The 19479-nt window shown below is 39.6% G+C and overlaps 1 protein-coding gene across 1 annotated transcript in view; it reads left to right on the forward strand.

The window, feature by feature from the left end:
- acsl6 (acyl-CoA synthetase long chain family member 6) overlaps window positions 1-19479 on the forward strand; it is a 48701-nt gene that overhangs the window by 15128 nt on the left and 14094 nt on the right. Inside the window, 10 exon segments of the mRNA XM_037748964.1 lie at window positions 2791-3011; window positions 4067-4181; window positions 5225-5289; window positions 7405-7506; window positions 8218-8317; window positions 8846-9024; window positions 11549-11581; window positions 13130-13181; window positions 16201-16274; window positions 17508-17585. Of these exon segments, the coding sequence (XP_037604892.1) occupies window positions 2791-3011; window positions 4067-4181; window positions 5225-5289; window positions 7405-7506; window positions 8218-8317; window positions 8846-9024; window positions 11549-11581; window positions 13130-13181; window positions 16201-16274; window positions 17508-17585 (1019 nt within the window).

The following is a 19479-nucleotide window of genomic DNA, read 5'->3' on the forward strand; positions in this document are numbered from 1 at the left end:
CGCAAATGTAGTTCTGTACAGGAAGTAATACATATTTTTGTTTATGGTGAGACGTATTAACAAAACCCATGATGTGTTGTTAATCTATGATGCATGTGTTTCTCAAACTACCATAATCTGCAAGCACTAAGCAGCATACATGTGTTTATTAACCTATTTGCCCTTGTGCAAGGTTTTCACATAGTACTTTAAGGAGTGTTAAAATATCTTAAAAACAGATATTAGAGGTGTTACTTAGCAATATAATTACAACTTGTTTATGGTCTTTTGAATTACTACAGCAGCTTGGGCCATTAGGTGTGTTAGCAATTAACAATCAGTACATTAGAGCTACTATAGAAGACTCTGAGGTCATTTTTTATGGGAATTTAGGGGGTTTTTAACAACTTGAGGGGAGTTTGGATTCTACAGTTCAAACCTAATTTAGTGGATATTTTACAGGCTGATTATTTCTTTAAAATCAATGTGGTTATGTTCGCTGCAATTTTTCTGGGAATTTGGCAATTTTAGCAACCTGAGGGGAGTTTATAGGCTGAATCTAGTATTTTACTTTTAGGCCAGTAAAAAGGATTCATTATTTCCCCACCGGAATTATATTCCTGGCAATGTAGAGTGGGTTTTGAAACATCATTTTTACTTTCATGTTTGAAAGAATAAATGAATTATGAAAGGGTTTGCGCTCTTGAATCAAGGCTTTGGAAAAGATAGTGTCATGAATGTGTAGCCAAAATCCACAGGCCCATTTCATAGAACAATTGCCCCAAAAATTGACGAAAAGGAAATTGAAGAGGCTCTTATGATGCAAAAAGACAGAAAAAATGTGACAAAAAGTGAAGTCAAAGGACCATCGTCAGCACAACTTACAGACTGACATAAATATTCGGTGAGACTGACAGACTGACATTAAAATGAGACATTTTGTTTGTTTTGTCTCTCAAGTTGGTCTTGCATTATTTTTTGTCAGTTTTGAAAGTCATGCATCTGGCTTCCTGAAACCTGCTTTCACCCGACAGTGCAGGTTCGTGTGACTCAGCCTACCTACAAAGTAGTCGTGAAGAAAATAGTGCTTCTACCCAAAATAACAGGTGAATGAGGAAGGCAATGTTCCCACGGCCTCGGATATATTTATACATATCAGCCTCACCGTCTGTTGTGGTTTTGTGCGTGTGCGTGTGCGTGTGTGAGGGAGAGACAGCAGACAGGAAGTGATTCTGATTGGCTGCGAGCTGCAGCAGTGCCCCGACACCATTCGTTCGGTCAGGTGGTGCTGTCTCTGACTCATTTCCCGCGGGAGGGAAGGAAACCCTCCAGTCAGCTCTGCAGCCAGCCTCCCCCTCAGATCAATTATGCATCTCACGTCGTGTGTGTGTGTGTGTGTGTGTGTGTGTGGCTGAGCCTTGATGAGCGCTGTGTGTGGCGTGTGTGTGTGTGTATCTACTTTCTAGTCCCACCACTTCTCAGTGATGTAGTGTAGATTATCTATTCGGAGCTGCTTTTACAGTAAAAGCAAGAATGCGGGGGAAGACCCCTCATCATCTGGTCACAAGTGGAGCAGTAAGGTCAAATTTACTCATAAAACACTGTTATCAGACAAGACTTCCTCAAAGTGGTTTAAGCTCAACCCTGAGAAACTTGTGGGAGGATCTAGTGTGTGTCTGCATCTGGGCAATATCACTTCCTGTGTTCTTCGTCCTTGAACCCTCAAAATACAACTTGCTTTGGAAAATATGTGGAGATTGCATGTGGGGGTTTCCTCCTGCATTACAAATGTATACAGGTCAGAAAAATGTGAAACTGTAAAATTACTGCCTAGACTCAGTTGCAAATGTCATGTATTTTCAGATTATTTCTATTTTGCAACAGCAGTGGTTCACAAACCTCAAAGCCATTATTTAAATACCTCCCCGGCAAACCTCATTTAACTTAACAGGGTATTGATTCGATATTGACTGATCATGCCAAGATGTATGAAAGCTGGGATTGAAAATCACAATTATTCTTCCAAATATTGATTTAAAACCCTTTCTAAATTAAATAAAATGTGCCCAAAATTTCTGAAGAATCTGAAAACTAACAACACACGCAACAAACATCACACATCACAATGGTTTTAAGACAAAAATTTATTTTCATAAATAACTGTATTTCTTATAATATAAACTAACAATTCAAGTCCCTGATATTGTTGGCTTAAAATGGTTTAGTCAGTTTCATTACAACGAGAGTTAAAGGGGTAAAAAGTGTATTTCTTTCTTCATTTATTAATTTGTTCATCAATGCAGAAAATGAGGAAGGGAGCCCTTCAGCATTTCTTTAATTATTATTATTATTATTTATTTATTTATTTATTTATTTATTTATTTATTTATTTTTTAGAGGGCGACCATCCCTAGGCCAATGCCTATATGGCCTATGCCTTTAACCGGCCCTGCTTGAAGTCCTGCCTTTTCTTCCGTAACATAGTGGTGTCACCAAGTAACACATTTGCATAATACCTGCCTAGCAGCTAGTTTGGCATGTCCTCAAACAAAGCTAGTTAGAGCAAAGCTGGAGTAGAGTCTGAAGAGTTTGTTTCGATTGAAATGTTCTAGTAGAAACCCACTATTACTATATCACTATTACATGCACACATGCATGTAAACTGTAGAAAAAAATGTATTTCAGACGCACATAAAATATTTTTGCCAGCGTGTCAAGTTAGTATTCAAATTTTGTCTTTTCATAAGATACTAAAAAAGAGGCAAAGATATTTTAGAAATCATGACTTAAATAGTGTCGTCTTTCCTGCAGAGTTGAGTTCCACTCTGATGGAGAAGATGCAGGCCCAGGAGATGATGAGCGGCCTGAGGATACCAGAGATGGACGAGCTAGGACAGTTCTTCCGCTCCCTGCCGACCTCCACGCTTGTGGGCATCGGCGCTCTGACTGCCGTGCTGGCGTACTGGTTGGCCACCAGACCCCGACCCATCAAGCCACCCTGCAATCTGCTGCACCAGTCAGAGGAGGTTCCGGTAAGATAGAGAACACACTCACTCACTCACACATAAAAGTGAATAATTTTGCACCTTAAAAGTCCTATTTTTGTCACACACAGTTTTCCTGTTTTACTTTGATTCACTCCCTCAAGTCTAGCTGCCAAAATCCAGATCAGAGAAGCTTTGAGTTGATAAAAACAACACTCATTTTGGTGTTTCATTTTGTTTTCATTCCCCTGGGTTTTAACTGTCCTACGCTGCAGGCGTGCTGCCCTAACCATCTGAATGGTGGAGCATGTTGGGACAACAGCCTGAGAAGAAGCAGGAGGAGTGAGAGAGAGAAAATTGTGAAAATTGTGAAAATTCATGATCACTTCATGATTGAACTTAAACTTAGCTTCATTAAATGCTCACAAGCTTTGGGTACAACATGCCCGCGATTCCTCCCCTGTCCTGTTTTACCCTTAACCACCATCCCAACCAAACCAAACCAAACACACACACACCACAGCCCCATGCCTTATCACTGACAGGTGAGGCTGGCAGCATGTGTAGTCAATGTGAAGCTCCTTTGAAATGCTTTTTGTGGCTCTGAGTTTTTTTTTTCTTGATAGCCTGAGAAGGTGTTTGAAGTATTTCATTTTATGCTTAATCTAATTGATCTTTTCAACCTAAATGACTCGTTTGCAATGAGGAATTTGCTTCAACCGTTCTTTGTCTTTATGTGAATTAACTCTAATCACCCAGAATGCATCAGCAACGTACACAACAGGGAACGGAACAAAGCAACTCAGCAGCTTCAATATTTTTACAGTATATGCAGTTGTGAACTGACAAAAAGAGATGGATTATCATTTGGAGAACAAGGAAAACTACTTTCTTCTTACACTCCCTCAGGCTTTTGTATCTATTTCACACCGTCTTTATAATGGAGAATAATTAGATCTGTTTTAGGTTTTAGTTGTTATTTTTGGCCAAATTCAGTTTTTCATCTTGTTACTGACACCCCCTGAGTTTAGAGGAGAAGTTGTGAGAAAATGATTTATGGTGTTACATTGTTTTTCATCTCTCTCTCTCTCTCTTTGCGACAGCATGAAGATGGAGGCCGTAGGTCCATGATGGGCGACAACTCCAAGCTGCTGACTCATTACCATGACGACGCCAGGACCATGTACGAGGTCTTCCAGAGAGGCCTCCACATATCTGGTGGGTAGGATGTGATTCACTCACACACAAACGTACAGACACATGTTCACACTCGTGCGAAGATTGTTTCTTTCATTCTTTCATCCTAAAAAAACACATAATATTTGGGTTTACTGTCCATATTATAAAGTTGATCTACAGTATATAACTGATTCATAAAAATACAGAAAGACCAAAGTGAGACAGGATTTACACAGGATTGACAAAATTAAAAAATCCTCATGTCATTTATCTGATGCTGGCGGTAAAATTCATCCTCTGGTTGCCATGGTGATGGTCGCTAACGGTAACAGCGTCAGCGCTCACAGCCAGGGAGTAGAAGTGAGTAAGTGACTGACTCACCATGCAGAGATATTCCTACCTATTGGCGCTCCAACCACACCTGCTCCCCAGTGAGCTTCATCTTCACAAGTGACTCACTTATTGTAGTTTATAACATTTTTCACCATTTTCAGAAGACTTATACTGATGTCAATCAGAATTTGAGTGTGTAAATAAGTGTCTGATCAAAGTTACGATTAGTTACTTTAAGCTAAAGGACATCCAATAAGCATGAGTCAAGTATTTCCTTACAAAATACCGTGTCAATGTAAAAATCCAGCATTACATTATCATTTATCTGGAGTTGAGTTTGTGTCCATGTGATGAAGTCCAATGTTCACTTTTAGCTCTGTTTTTGGTCTCCACCAACTCCTGTACATTATCCCGCTTATTACACGGCTACTTGAGATTATTTAAGAAATCAATAATTTGTCACAAAAATAGTCCGACATCAGAACTGCGTCCATAGCAATGACCTGTTATACATACTGTGGAACACTGTGATTGACCAATCAGAACTGAGTATTCAACAAAGCCGTGTAATAAATAGGTTTTGTGTGACCCTTATCTGTTTACAATCACCACCGGAGCTGCTAACAGTGTTTTGATCATACTGTATATCTTGAAGTGTAATGCTTTGCCTACCTGGAAAATAACAAGTTTACATCATATGGATTTTATAATTCAGACACCACTTTGAGGTCTCACTGTGTGTTCAACAGGTGATGGACCTTGCCTAGGCTCGCGGCTCCCTAACCAGCCTTACAAATGGATATCCTACAAAGAGGTCAGTGACATCCAGGGGACATCTTAGCTCCTTGTAACAACAACAAGTGCAATTGGGAGTGGGAGGGCTTGCTATAATGGTAATAAAGCATAACTTATGTTGCTTTTACAGCTGTGAATCTTTAAAAGCTGTTTAATCTTATTTTTGCAAACATTATCGTATGTCTTTGCCATGGTAAAACATTTTAAATACTCATACATAGAATTTCTGTAAAAGACACACACCCCTAGCAATGTCAAACTTAATTATCCCTCATCATCAGCTTTGTAATGACATTTAATGAGCTGTAGTGCGCCCATCCAGTCCATTTAAGTAACCGTGTAAATCAACACTGTAGTGTGGCAACCTGTGCTCCACAGAGGCTTTGTTGCCTAAATCTGCCTAGCAACCAGGCCTGGCACCGCCATGAAGGCCAACTGAAGAACTGCAGTCTGCAAACATTTTCAACCCTACCCAATGTTATTACCTTTAGCCTTGGGCGAAGGAGGTTATGTTGTCACCGCCGTTGATTTGTTTGTCTGTCTGTCAGCAGGACTACTCCAGAAGTTTGCGCTGGATTAGAATTAGATTTTGGCAGCGATCCAGATCATGATCCGGATTTCAGAAATATTTTTTAAGAATTTCCAATCAGCCTGAGCATTATGACCACAGGGTATAACACATGTGCTGTGTAACTGACGACGCGTTGATGACGCGTGAACCCGCATTCTTCCTTCTGAGAACAGAGAGATACGTGTGTGGATGTTTGGCGAGACTCTGAGGTGCGGCGGCAGCTGCTGGCTGTCCACGGTGAGAAAGAAAAAAGCGGTAGATGACGGGATGAGAGACGACGTAGTGTAACGTTATACAGACATAACAAGGCTGCTGAATGAGAGAGGTATCCGCCGATACGTTACACGGAAACACACCGTGTTAATAATAAGCCGACCACCTCACGGTACCGCCAGCTGTGAGCTGTGATCTGTTTTTAAAGTCCGGCACCTTGGCGGAGGTCTGCGCTCACCGAGTGCCACTGTAGTTGACTTTGAAGTCAAGTCGTAGCGTCGTAGCTAACGTTAAAGTTCGTCCTATTTCCTGGAGTACTTGAACAACTTTTCCATTGCATAGGAGCCTTATGGAATGGTAATGATTGCTCCAGGTATTAGTAAACCCTCAGGTGTTGCCAGGGAAACGGAGTTATGGTTGCAAAACACTCAAAAATATAAATTAATGGTGTTCATTTTTTATTTTTTGGCAAGTGACCATGGTATAAAAAGCAGGGAAAAAAGCAAATAATCATGAAAGAGAGGCTGGGGGGAATGTTGATCAAAAGATTGATAGATTATCAACAGATGTATTATTCTGTTAATCCACTAATCGTTTCAGCTCTAAATGTAAGATGATCACTTGTGAAGGGAAATGTGATCTTTCTGGAAATGGTTGAGGGGAACTTCATTTTGACAAGTGATGTATAAATCATCCCAGGAAAGCAATGCCGCAGGCCGTATGAGAAGTGAATTACACAACCTTCAACATTTACAAATGAATGACATCATGTTACTTCACAGGAGAACAGTGGGGATAGTTTTGTTTTTGTTCACCCATTACACTGTAATTCCCAGAAAAGCCAGACAAGTCCAGGTTGGAAAATGATGTGCAAGACTTCCGTGGAAACATGGCACCATATTTCCATTCATTCGTTCTGTAATATACATACATCCTGTTTTCTTTGATGTCTTTCACAATCACTAACTTGATAAATTAGGCAACAGTTTACGTAATGGAAAGTCACACTTTTGTTGAGAAATGTAAACAGTGGGTGTTTCCAAAATGGGCTTAAAATTGAGGAGATGATCTTTGATTGTTATTGTGCTTTATAGCTGAAGCATGGCAGAAACCCCACGCTGTGACGGGCATAAACATGGATTTCCCTTTTTCCAAAAGTTCCTTTATTTAGCTAAATAGTTACGAAATAGTGCCATTCCTGTTTCTTAACTACAACTGTTTCCGAAGAAATTAAAAAGCAGAAGGAGGTGAAAGAAACTGTGTGGCACAAGAAGACAAAAAGACAAGTTCAGCATTACTTTTGTTCCACCTGGTCCAATCAGCTGCTGTTCTGTCTTTTCCTCTCTACAGGTGACGGCCCGGGCTGAGCATCTGGGTTCAGGCCTTCTGCACCAGGGCTGCCAGCCCAACCCCAACCAGTTCATAGGAGTGTTCGCCCAGAACAGGCCAGAGGTGACACTTACTCTTTGTCTCAATCTATGTCTCTTCATGCTGTCTCTCTCGCTCTGTCTCTTCGACTCCATTTCTCACGGTCTCTCTGCTTCACTCTATCACCCATTGACTTAGACAAGGTACACGTAAACCGTTCCACAGATGGTTTCATTCACACAAGCCACTAATGTAAACACACATGCACAATCAAAAACATTACACACTTCTGTTAGTTGGAAAGAGAGAAAACCGCAAAATGTGTTGGGTGTTCTCGGAAAACGGGGAAAAAATATATGAAAAAAGCCTTTATTATAGTTACTAAATCATTAAAAAAGCCAACATATTTTGACCACTGTAGGTCTTCGTCAGGGCATTTAACAAACAGACTGAAAAATACTTTTTAACATAGGCTGTAAAACAAACATGGTAAAGACAGAAAGCATGTCAAGTCTATATCCTCATTAAGACACAACATAATATATTCAATGTCCTCTATGCGCTACAAGCAATCTTCAGTGGTCGAAACATGTTGGCTTTTTTAATGATTTAGCCACTACAATAAAGTTTTTTTAATATATTTACTTCCTCGTTGCCACTTTCTTTTAATGTTTGGGAGTGCCTGGATCGGCTTCCTGTCTATCCACTCTTCTGTTAAATGTATGTGTTTTGATTCTCACAGATGAATGACCTCTAACCCCTGACCTTTGACCCCTGACTTGTGTGTGATTTCAGTGGATCATCTCAGAGCTAGCTTGCTACACCTACTCCATGGTGGTGGTTCCCCTTTACGACACATTGGGCCCAGACGCTATACGGTTCATCATTAATACTGGTAAGAACACACAGACAGACAAACTATTCATACAAATGCTACCTGGCAGCCATCCTAACACACACACACAACAGTATCCATAGTGATAATGTCTTCTAGCCAAGTTTTAAATTTAAATAAAACATAAAATCCTCTCGTATTTGAAGGAATAAACCATGAAGCCTGCAGCTAAATAACCTTATTCAGTAGTTTGTACTCACTGCAGATACAGTTTGTGTCTGGATTTAGAAACAGCAACTCATATCTGACTGACTCAAGCAGCAGCTTTAGCAGCGGAGCTCCCCTCACTGGTGACTGAGAGCACTGCTCAGCCACGATACACAGTGTAGAAACAGTCATGATGTGATAACTCTGCTGAGTCATTAACCTTATAAACTGTGCTCATACAGGCCGAGTTTTATACTGAACTGAACGCAAATTTAAGCTCCACATGTGTGTCTTTTTGTCTCTTTTTGTTCCTTTTCGTTTCTTATTCTGCTGCTACTCACACAAGGGTGCATGTGCTCTTGTGTGCTTCTGTCATTTCAGCTGACATCTCCACGGTGATCTGTGACAAAGTGGAGAAAGCTCAGGTGCTTCTGGATAACGTGGAGCGGAAGGAGACTCCGGGCCTGCGGAGAATCATCCTGATGGATGACATTGACTCCGCCCTCGTGGAACACGGCAAGAACTGCGGCGTCCACGTGCAGGCCCTGCTGGAAGTCGAGGTAGGGCATGTAGGACAACGGGAATGGTACTTGCACTTGACTTATATTTACTGTCATTCAAGAAATATTTCTTTTACCTAGCATATTCTGGTGTTCTTTTCCATCCCTGTCAGCTTTTACGCTAATCAGATATACTACAAAGGTTTGTTGCACTCCAGCTTCATCTAAACACAATGGGTCATATCTATTATTTAAAATGTTTTTATTATATGTCAACAAATGCAACTTGTACTGTTGTCCAAGAGTTGATAACCCCCAATATGGCTGCTAGAGGACATTGTATTCAGGGGAAGTGAACTAAATCTGCACAAGGTCACTGCAGTGTATGAGAAATAGTTTTTACTATTGAGTTTTTTAGTAATTGCATTTTCTACAGCAGGAGGTCAGGAGCAACTTGTTGAGATATATCATCAAAATGACATTGTGCAAGATTATATGTCATCTAGACTGTGCTTGAAGTGGAAAAAAATAAGTTATTCACACGTTGCCGTGTGTATCAGCCGTCATTTTTGCATTCTGAATTTCTACAGTGAATAAAGGGTACTAGGAGATATTGGGTTTAAAGGTCCTCCGACAAGAAAATTTTAAAGTTTTTGACTTAAAACTATGCAATTTTACATAATGTAGGACCATTATTATTACTATGGATATTGCCCAAAAAGGTAAAAGACAATACTTGCTATAGTTGAATAATTATTTTATTATTTACACATATCACAGCCTTCGTCTGAATATGTTATTATTCTGGAAATATTTGCCCTGTAAAATAATATTCTGTAAACCAAAAGAGCAGATTCAGAAAACTTTGAAATAATGTTTCACAAATAAAAAAAATAAAAAAGCTGCGACGAACAGTTCAGTAATTATTTAACAATAATTCCACGCCGTTCGTCGGCTCGTCCACATGCTCGCCACATTTGTATGATCATAAGGCTGATTAGGCACAGCGCAAAAACGATGGTGCTGCGACTTACAACATAATGGCAAGGAATACCCTGCTATTATGAATCTCCCAGAGAACCTGATATGGAGAGGGCAGAAAACAGTACCAGCAGCTTGTGAGACGTGCCGGTGCGTAAAAAAAAGTCACGGTACGCTAAGGAGTGAAATGTAGACGTACCAGCCCACTTCGAGCATTGACATCTAAAAAACACTTAAAGGATGGTTACTTTATAATTTATGTTACGTGTCACTCAGTGAAACAGTGTGGCTCTTTTTTAAATAGTTTCTGGGCAATAGAGATCTATAGAACACAGGAAGGAGATATATCAGACCATCATTGTTGATTTGGTCTTTTCATGTGATTTGTGAGTTATTTATGTTATTTATGAGTATATTGCCTAATGTGTCCTTTAACTTTGGAAGTTGATTGGATTGGAAGTTTGTTGATTGATAATCCTAATTAGGTTTACAACAGTGTATGCTTGGTAGGGCTATATGTTACGGCGCAGACGTTTCACATCCATCTTGTGGATGTCAAACCGCAGCGACTGACAGAAGTCAGGAGTCTGAAATTTGCACAAGGTGAACGGCGAGTCAAAACAAACTGATGTTTAGATTTTGTCAGACAACGTAGTCAAGTCAAAACAAAGTGATGTTTAGATTTTGTCAGACAACGTAGTCAAGTCAAAACAAACTGATGTTTAGATTTTGTCAGACAACGTAGTCAAGTCAAAACAAACTGATGTTTAGATTTTGTCAGCGCCTGATCAAAGAAATATGTTGTTTGTCAGGTATGTTCAGGGAGATCTTTATCTTCTCCCCTCTGGCTCTACAGAATCTGACATTTCACAAGAACAAACTCATACCCAGACAACACAATAAAGTACAGTACAAGTCGCAGTCATGTGTTGTTATGCCTCTATGTGAGTGTGGGCATTTAAAGTATTTGCGCTGCTGTTTTCATTCCTGCATCTATTAATGCTTCATTAGTACAATCACAACAAGTGTTCGTGTGGACCTGGTCCAGCAGATTACAGCAGGGTTTATCCATCTATCTATCTTTCTATTCTCTTTTTGTTTTCTGTCGTCTTTCACATCACATCATAAAGACAAAGAGCGAGAGAAGAGGAAACACATTTTGCTTTAATAAAACAAACAAGGGTTTTATAGCCCAGTGAGGACATTCCAATGAGTTGATTCACGGGAAAGTAGCTGCCACATGACATAGCTGTCATTTTTTCTGTGATGATCAACTTTTATGGACGTGTCTGAGCTTTCCCAGGCCCATCAGGTTTACCAGGTGGTTTAAAAGAAATGAGAGGACTTATTGCAAATGCTGCTGAACACTGACTTACAATCACAAATCCAGCGTTCACAAATGCACAAGATGCTTTTCTGAGCGTGTTTGCTCTCCAGAGACATAGAACCACAAATGTTTGGCCTCTGACAGAACTCAGAAGACACTCATTGTTCAAGGAGTCATGGAAAATAACACTATTATGTCTGATGATATCACTTTAATGTCATTTATGCATAAAAGTCCACTAGTAATATTTTTTTTTTGTCATGTTTTTTCTTACAGGCTCTGGGCAAAGAGCACTACAGAAAACCTGTAGTAAGTACTATTTCAAGATGTCACTATACTTACCGAGAGATGCACTGAACAACATTTTTAGCAATGCAAGCGACCACTTTGGTGCGGACTGAAATATCTCAACAGCTATTCGATGGATTACCATGACATTTTGTAAAGACATTCATCCCCAGATGATTAACCCTACTCTGTTTAATGCTAATTAGGAAACATTTGCATGCTAATACTTTAAACTAAGCTGGTGAGCATGGTTAACACTGTACCTTCTTGTCATTGTGAGCATGTTAACATGCTGACATTAGCATTAAGCTCAAAGCACCACTGTGTACAACCACACAGAGCCGCTAGCGTGGCTGTAGACTTTAGTCTTGTTTTGACTGTAAATGAAGATGAGTCACTTCTTTTTGGTGTAAACATAAACTTGGCATGTAGTTGAACTTATTTAGAGCCTGTAAAGTGATTCATGTAATGATCTCTGACATTCTCGTATAAATAAATTAGGGCTGTCAATCGATTAAAATATTTTATCTCGACTAATCGCATGATTGTCCATGATTAATCATGATTTATCGCAAATTAATCGTACATTTTTTATCTGTTCAAAATGTACCTTAAAGAGCAGATTTTTCAAGTATTTAATACTCTTATCAACATGGGACTGGGCAAATAGGATTGCTTATTTATATACCAAAATGTATATATATATTTATTAATGGAAATCAATTAACAACACAAATCAATGACAAATGTTGTCCAGAAACCTTCACAGGTACTGCATTTAGCATAAAACATATGCTCAAATCATAACATGGCAAACTGCAGCCCAACTGTGCTGACTTGACTACGACTTGCCCCAAACTGCATGTGATTATCATAAAGTGGGCATGCCTGTAAAGAGGAGACTCGTGGGTACACATAGAAGCCATTTTCATTCACATATCTTGAGGTCAGAGGTCAAGGGACCGTTTGAAAATTTCCTCACCAAAATTTAGCGTCATTTCGTAGCGTTATTTAATCTCCTTCGTGACAAGCTAGTATAACTAGCTACAACTCTACAGCCTCCGAAATATCAATTGCATAAATGCGTTAAATAAATCAGTGGCGTTAAAACAATTTTGCGTGAACGTGTTATTATCGCGTTAACTTTGACAGCCCTAATCTAAATACATAATACTCTGTTGCTGAAAGCTTTTACATTTGCTATTCTGTCCAAACTAAAACTATCTGTAATGTGACAGAACAAGCCTCTGGCTACTGGGAGTTAGCTGTCTAAGCAAATATTTACTCTGTTGAAAATCAGAGACAGAATCACTATAAATAGTGCGTGCATTGAATGCACTTTAAAGAAACAGACTTGCTGACAGCTTTTTGGCAACTTGCACATGAGCACTGCATGTACTGTATAGCTCTGGGTACGATGACAGAGAACGGGGCCCGAGCCAATAACCGCAATATGTCTAGTGACGATTGATTGATGCAGGCTGCTGTCAAGAAAGCTGCAAGAAGTTCAAGTTCATCTCATGATATGTCACATGGAAATCTCATGCTCTGACCTTTTTGTCTCCACAGCCGCCAGCACCAGACGACCTATCCATTGTGTGTTTCACCAGTGGAACTACAGGTAATACTTGCGTTAATAACATGCATTATCTGTGTTCGGTGCTGAGAAGTCATTCAGGAACATGGGGCGATGCAGCTAACTGGCCAACAATGCTATCAGTATCTATTTATTCCTTTATTTTAATACAGGAAAAATAATACACATAATAAACAAAACAATATGATGACATGACAATATACGGTAACCAAAAAGAAAGAAAACTAAAGAAAACACTTGGACAAAAACCCTATAAAACTCTTTAATAAAATGACTAGGATTCCTTCAGTAATTCAAATAATTAAGTTGGTAGTACCGATACATTAAGAAACTGAAATATACATATGACAGGTAGAGCGTATTTAGTGTTTTATATAGTCCCGAGCTTCACTAGAGCACATTTTTCCCATTACATGTTGTGTTTCTGTATAATCTCTTTATTCCTGCTACTGTTGCTATTAAGTTTTGAATAATTGTCATTTTACAGCCTGTTAACAGCAAAGCCAATCACACCTTCATCTTTTAATGAGAAATGAGAAAAGATTAGATTTGGTCCCCCTTATCTGTAAATGCACAGTCGTGTTTCTGTTAAACTGCTTCTCTGTGACCATCTGTGTGCATCCCCATGCCAAACATTTCCCATACTGCACCGTGCCACGCCAAGGAACACCGTATGCCCCAGTATAATTAGCCCACAACCACACCTTTAACAGGGTTTCCCTTCACTGACATCAGTCCAAGCAATGTTTGTCAGCTTAGTACTTGGTCATACTGTGTACACAAACGGCTCAGTTCACTGACCTGATGCTGCTAGTCAAACAGTAATGAGCTCTCTGACTCGTAACCAAACATACTCTTTGTTCACCCTGTTGATTATGTATTTATAAGTTATAACACAGAGTTGACAAATATTTTGTAACTGCAGAGCTGCTGAAGTCTAACTTGAGGACAGGTCACCAATACAATGACACTTGATCTTTGACTTACTGTGCATCATTAATTAACAGGTTGGACTGGACAACCTGCTGATGACACACCTGTTCCAGTCATAGTCAAATGTTGCCCGTGCATTTGTTGTTTTTATTAGGAAGGCTGTTGAGTTGAAAAGTCCAAGCTGGGACACTAATCAAGTAATTCACTGATAGCACCGTTTGTTGGCCGCAGCATCAGTCACCCGCCCTTTTTTTTTTTCTAGCTGTTGATCCACGTGACTTCGTGGAAACTACATTGTTTTTTAAGGAAGTTTAACCTGGGATCACCCTGCTCACCCACGCTGAAAATAAATGCTGTTGTTGGGTGCTGTCAATTTAGCATTTTTTTTACATTTAAAGCTGCAGTGGGTAGAAATGGCGCAAATATTATTAAGTCACTATAACCTGACAGTAGTGCATGAGACAGCTATCACGGGCTAGATTATTAAAAGCCTGAAAACAGAGCCATGAGGAGGTGCAAAAGTCTAGTTTTCTCTCAGAACACTTGAATTACAATATGCTGAAGGGTTATTATAGAATTTTTGCCCAATGATATACTGCCTACTGCAGGTTTATAATGCATTTTTTGTTAAATGGCACACAGTAACTGCAGTAAATGCTTTAAAGCATAAAAGGCTTCTCAAGGCTGGGGTCTCTTGTTAAACAGAAGAGTTTGCAGGAAATTTCTAAAAGACTGATGTTTGATATGTCAAATGGTCATTTCTGTGTAATGCATTTAGATTTTCTTTTAAAAAGAAGACAAAAGTATAGCACATTAAAATTCACATTTACAACAGGGAAGCTCTCTAATTGCTGGGATTCTGATGAATTTTGGGACCTAGAATTGTCACAAATACTCTACTTAAAGAGGAGACGGGAAGCATTTACTGTAAATGGATCTGCTTTCTTAAAAGCAGCAGAGCGACCTACTGCCCTCTTTTCATTATATAATTGTCCTCTACGGAGGCTGGGCCAAAGGGCGTCACATTCGTGTGAGCGAGGAAGCTGTTTTTTTGGGAGGTCTTATCCCATAACCAACAGACACGGAAACAAGAGCAGGTCGTTTCAGGACACACTGGTGTCAGTTTACATGCGACAGCTGCTGCAGCTCCACTGAAAACGCTGCCACCTGTTGGATTTTAGAGAGTCGTGCAGCCACGCCAACATGGGGTTAACGTTTCCACACATTCACTCACCATTTCTCGAGAATTCCCTCTGTCTTTGTTGCGACATCTTTTCAACATCATTGTTCACAGCTGTGAAATCAGACGACACATCTGGAAAGAGGAACACCTTATTTTAGAGTCATTGCTTCATAAAAATTACTGTGAGAAAGGACTGAGCAACGCATTATTACAGTAACTGGAAAGAAAAAGGTCAATTTTTAGCATGTGGTAGGGATTGCCAAACATTCGAGAAACACACATGATTCAGTGATTTTTGGATCACGAGGAAATAGTTGTAACATAACATATTGAAATAATGGTGGCTTCAAAACACAGTCTGGTTATTTAAGTAAAATATTTATTTGACTATTTGTATTTATAGATTTTAAAGGCAAAGTAATGTAAAAAGAGACAATCAATATTCCCAAATTTTTCAGATTTTATAGGATTAAATTAGTAAATTACTTTTGGAAATAACACTTTAGAGTGTATCATATTTTAAAGTATTTTCAACAGCACATATACATTATGTATGTGTGTGTACAGACCACACATGCTGTTGTCCATCAGGGCAGGTTTTAAAGTGTGCAAATAAAAAAAGAATTAAAGAGGGTGAAACAATTTGAGGATATCACCGTCTCACTTTGGAAAACTCACTTTAGTAATCTATTGAATTCAATTATATTATATATTGTCCTCCCCCTACTCCATGGTCTAGTAGTCAGTAGCCCACAGTATGTCTCTGCTTTGAGTATCACATCTGATTGTACACTATTCAACAGCACAAAAGCACAATAAAAAAGCTCCAAACTGGTTCCTTGGATGACTTGCGTAATCCTCAGGTAGGTCAGGGGAATTTCACTTCATTGATTTGTGTGTGTGTGTGTTTTCTGTTTGCTTACACAGGAAACCCAAAGGGAGTCATGCTCACCCATGGCAACGTGGTGGCAGATTTCTCGGGCTTTCTCAGAGTAACAGACGTGAGTAATCGTCTCTTTATTTGTCCTTTTCCAAGGAAATCTTTCAGAGCAATTTCCAAGATATCACCCAGTCTATCATTCAGGATGATTTAATGATGACTTTGCTAAAGGCTGGCCCACACTAAAAGAGTTTTTCAAATCATAACAGATGTTGAAAATGTGAGAGACCCCACACATAATGACATGTTCTGTTAAATTTAACAGCTTTGTTCCTATAGTGTGTGGTGAGCAACGATTTGGCCGAAACAGCACAAAACACACTAACAGATTCAATTCATGAACAACACTAAAGTCACGACTAAAGCCGTGTACACACTACACGAGAATCAAGCCGATTTTGGGCCTAATTCCCTCTCCCGAAAATCATCAGCAAAGCCCAGATTTTTTGATGGTTGTAAAGGTTATCTTTCCAGATATTCCTGTGGTGTGAGGTATTTTAAGAGTGTTTTTTACATCCCCGGTGCACAGCCGATGACGCAGTCAAATTGGAAAGAACAATAGCCAATAGAGATCCAAACTGACTGAAACGGAAGAACAACCACCGCTGTCATGGTGGCTAATGCATAAGCTAATGTAAAACACGAAGCATAAAGTAGTAGTAAGATGGAGCTCAGAAGTGGAGGACCAACTTGTTAATCTGTGGCAACAACGCAAGTGTTTATTTAACATGTCTCCATGACTTCATCCATCCATCCTTTGTGAATCATCAGTACAAAGTAGTGCAAAAACTAACATCACTAATTCTTCCTTCCCATCATCCACCATGTATGTTTACACTAGAGTCACTTTTTATAGGGAGACTTTTTGTGAAATTTCCTTTGAATTTAATCTGTTATTGTGTTTTGTGCTGTTTTGGCCAAATCGTTGCTCACCACAAACTATTGGAACAAAACTGTTAAATTTATCATAACATGATGTTATGTGTGGGGGCTCTATCACATTTCCAAAATCTGTTAAGATTTGAAAAATCCTTTAGTCTCTCGGAAATCTCAAAAAATGTTTCGCGATCACACGTGAACAAATGTGGCAGACGACGGGCAGGAAGAATTGGCGATGTTGATTTTTGCACTACTTTGTACTGAAAATTCATGAAGAAAAAAGAAAAAATAATGGATGAAGTCATGGTAACACATTAAATAAACACTTGTGTTGTTGCCACAAATCAACATCCATTTCTGAGTGTTGCAAGGTCATTTCTAATTGAGATTATTTCCTTCCTTCTGTCTCCTGCAGAAAGTCATCTTTCCCAACCAAGACGATTGCCTCATCTCCTTCCTGCCACTGGCTCACATGTTTGAGAGGCTCATCGAGGTAAATGGTCTGAACTGAAATATGTAACCACAGGAATGAGATAGTTATCTGTGAGGATGTTAGGAGGGTGGCGGGGGCAGAGGAAGGATCTAAGTGACTATGAAGGTGGGCGATAAATTGAGATTCTTAGTGTGTGGGATGGAGAAAGAGGGGAAGGGAGGGATAGGCTCTGTTTTCCCTTTCCCCCTTCCCCCTTCCTGTCCTTGAGTTTCGCTTTCCAACTGTAATAATGAATGCCATACCTCTCTTTTGCAGCCACTGATGGGCATGTTGCATCATTTCATTTCCTGCTGAGGCACACACACACACACACATAGTCTTATATGGACACAGGAAACCACATTATTCAGATTTCTCATCTACTGTGCCTCCTTTTTTTTGTTGGATCATTTGGACTGATGTGCACAGTAGCGAGAGCGTGTACCAGTTGCCCTTACAGTGCCCGAATTTTACAAAGAGTCTACTGTTCATCTGTGGAAAGCAACTTTTTTCAGTTTCAGTTTTAGTCAGAAAACAACACTGTAAGTAACTACATTCATCACACAGTACTGCTGCCAAAGGGATACTTTCCCTGTCTGAAGTCTTCTGTCGTGCACATGCCCTCCTGTATAAACCCCAATTAGAAACCCTATTAAAGGGTAACTTAGGTATTTTTCAACCTGGACCCTATACCTATGTCTAACTGACTAATAGGGACAACAATTTCTGAACTTGGTCCAGAATTGAGGTAGAGCGCTGCAGACGGCAGCTGCTCACAGGCTGCAATATGGTGCTATTGGGGCAAGCTGGCGCCGCCATTTAACTCCACTAAAAGGGCTAGTTTTTGCCATGACAGGCTCTGATTGTTATTACAACTGTCTGATAACTATATGGAAAGAGTCTCGCTCAAGAAGAAGTCTCGTTCGGTAATCTGGCGATGTGACGTGTCTTTGAATTTATTTATTTGAGCCAGACGGATACGGATATTCAGATTTCACAGTGAGACTTCTCCTTGAGCGGGACTTGGACACATTAACAAACAGACGGGATCAAGTGAAAGGCAAAGAAAACTATGGCTGTCAATCGATTAAAATATTTAATCGTGATTAATCGCATGATCATCCATAGCAAACTGCATGTGATTATCAGAAAGTGGGCATGTCTGTAAAGGGGAGACTCGTGGGTACCCATGGAACCCATTTTCATTCACATATCTTGAGGTCAGAAGTCAAGGGACCCCTTTGAAAATGGCCATGCCAGTTTTTCCTCGCCAAAATTTAGCGCAGGTTTATTTATCCTTCACGACAAGCTAGTATGACATGATTGGTACCAATGGATTCCTTGGTCCTAGGTTTTCTAGTTTCATATGATACCAGTATCTTCATTCTAGCTTTAAAACTGAGCCCAGTACAACCTCCAAAAGACCGATATCACAAGTTGCGTCAATGCATTAAAGAAATTAGCGGCGTTAAAACGAATTTGCTTTCACGCGTTAACTTTGACAACCCTAAAGAAAGCATTTTATTTCTCTGAAGGGTCCTTTCAATAATGTTGCCAGACACTTATAATAACAATGTGAGCCTCTCAGTGGCAAAAACAAACACTTTTAGTGAACGTAACGTTACATTGACGCTGCTCACTTGCCCTCGCCGCTCATTTCGCGACAGTCTATTACAGCGTTATCCCTAAATACTGGACCAGTTTAAAAAAATGTTGTCCCCATCAGTCACTTAGACACAGAAACATGGGAAAATAAGGTTCAGGTTGAACAATACTGAAGTTATCCTTTAAGCATTTACTTCCAGACATGTAGCTGAGTTAATACAAACCAAGGTTGCCTTTATTTCTGTAATACATCAGGAAACGTGACCTGCATATATACTCACTGATTGACTGAATTTGTTCACTAAAACCA

This window comes from Sebastes umbrosus, chromosome 17 (genome assembly GCF_015220745.1).
Source record: "Sebastes umbrosus isolate fSebUmb1 chromosome 17, fSebUmb1.pri, whole genome shotgun sequence".
In the NCBI taxonomy this organism is placed as follows: domain Eukaryota; kingdom Metazoa; phylum Chordata; class Actinopteri; order Perciformes; family Sebastidae; genus Sebastes; species Sebastes umbrosus.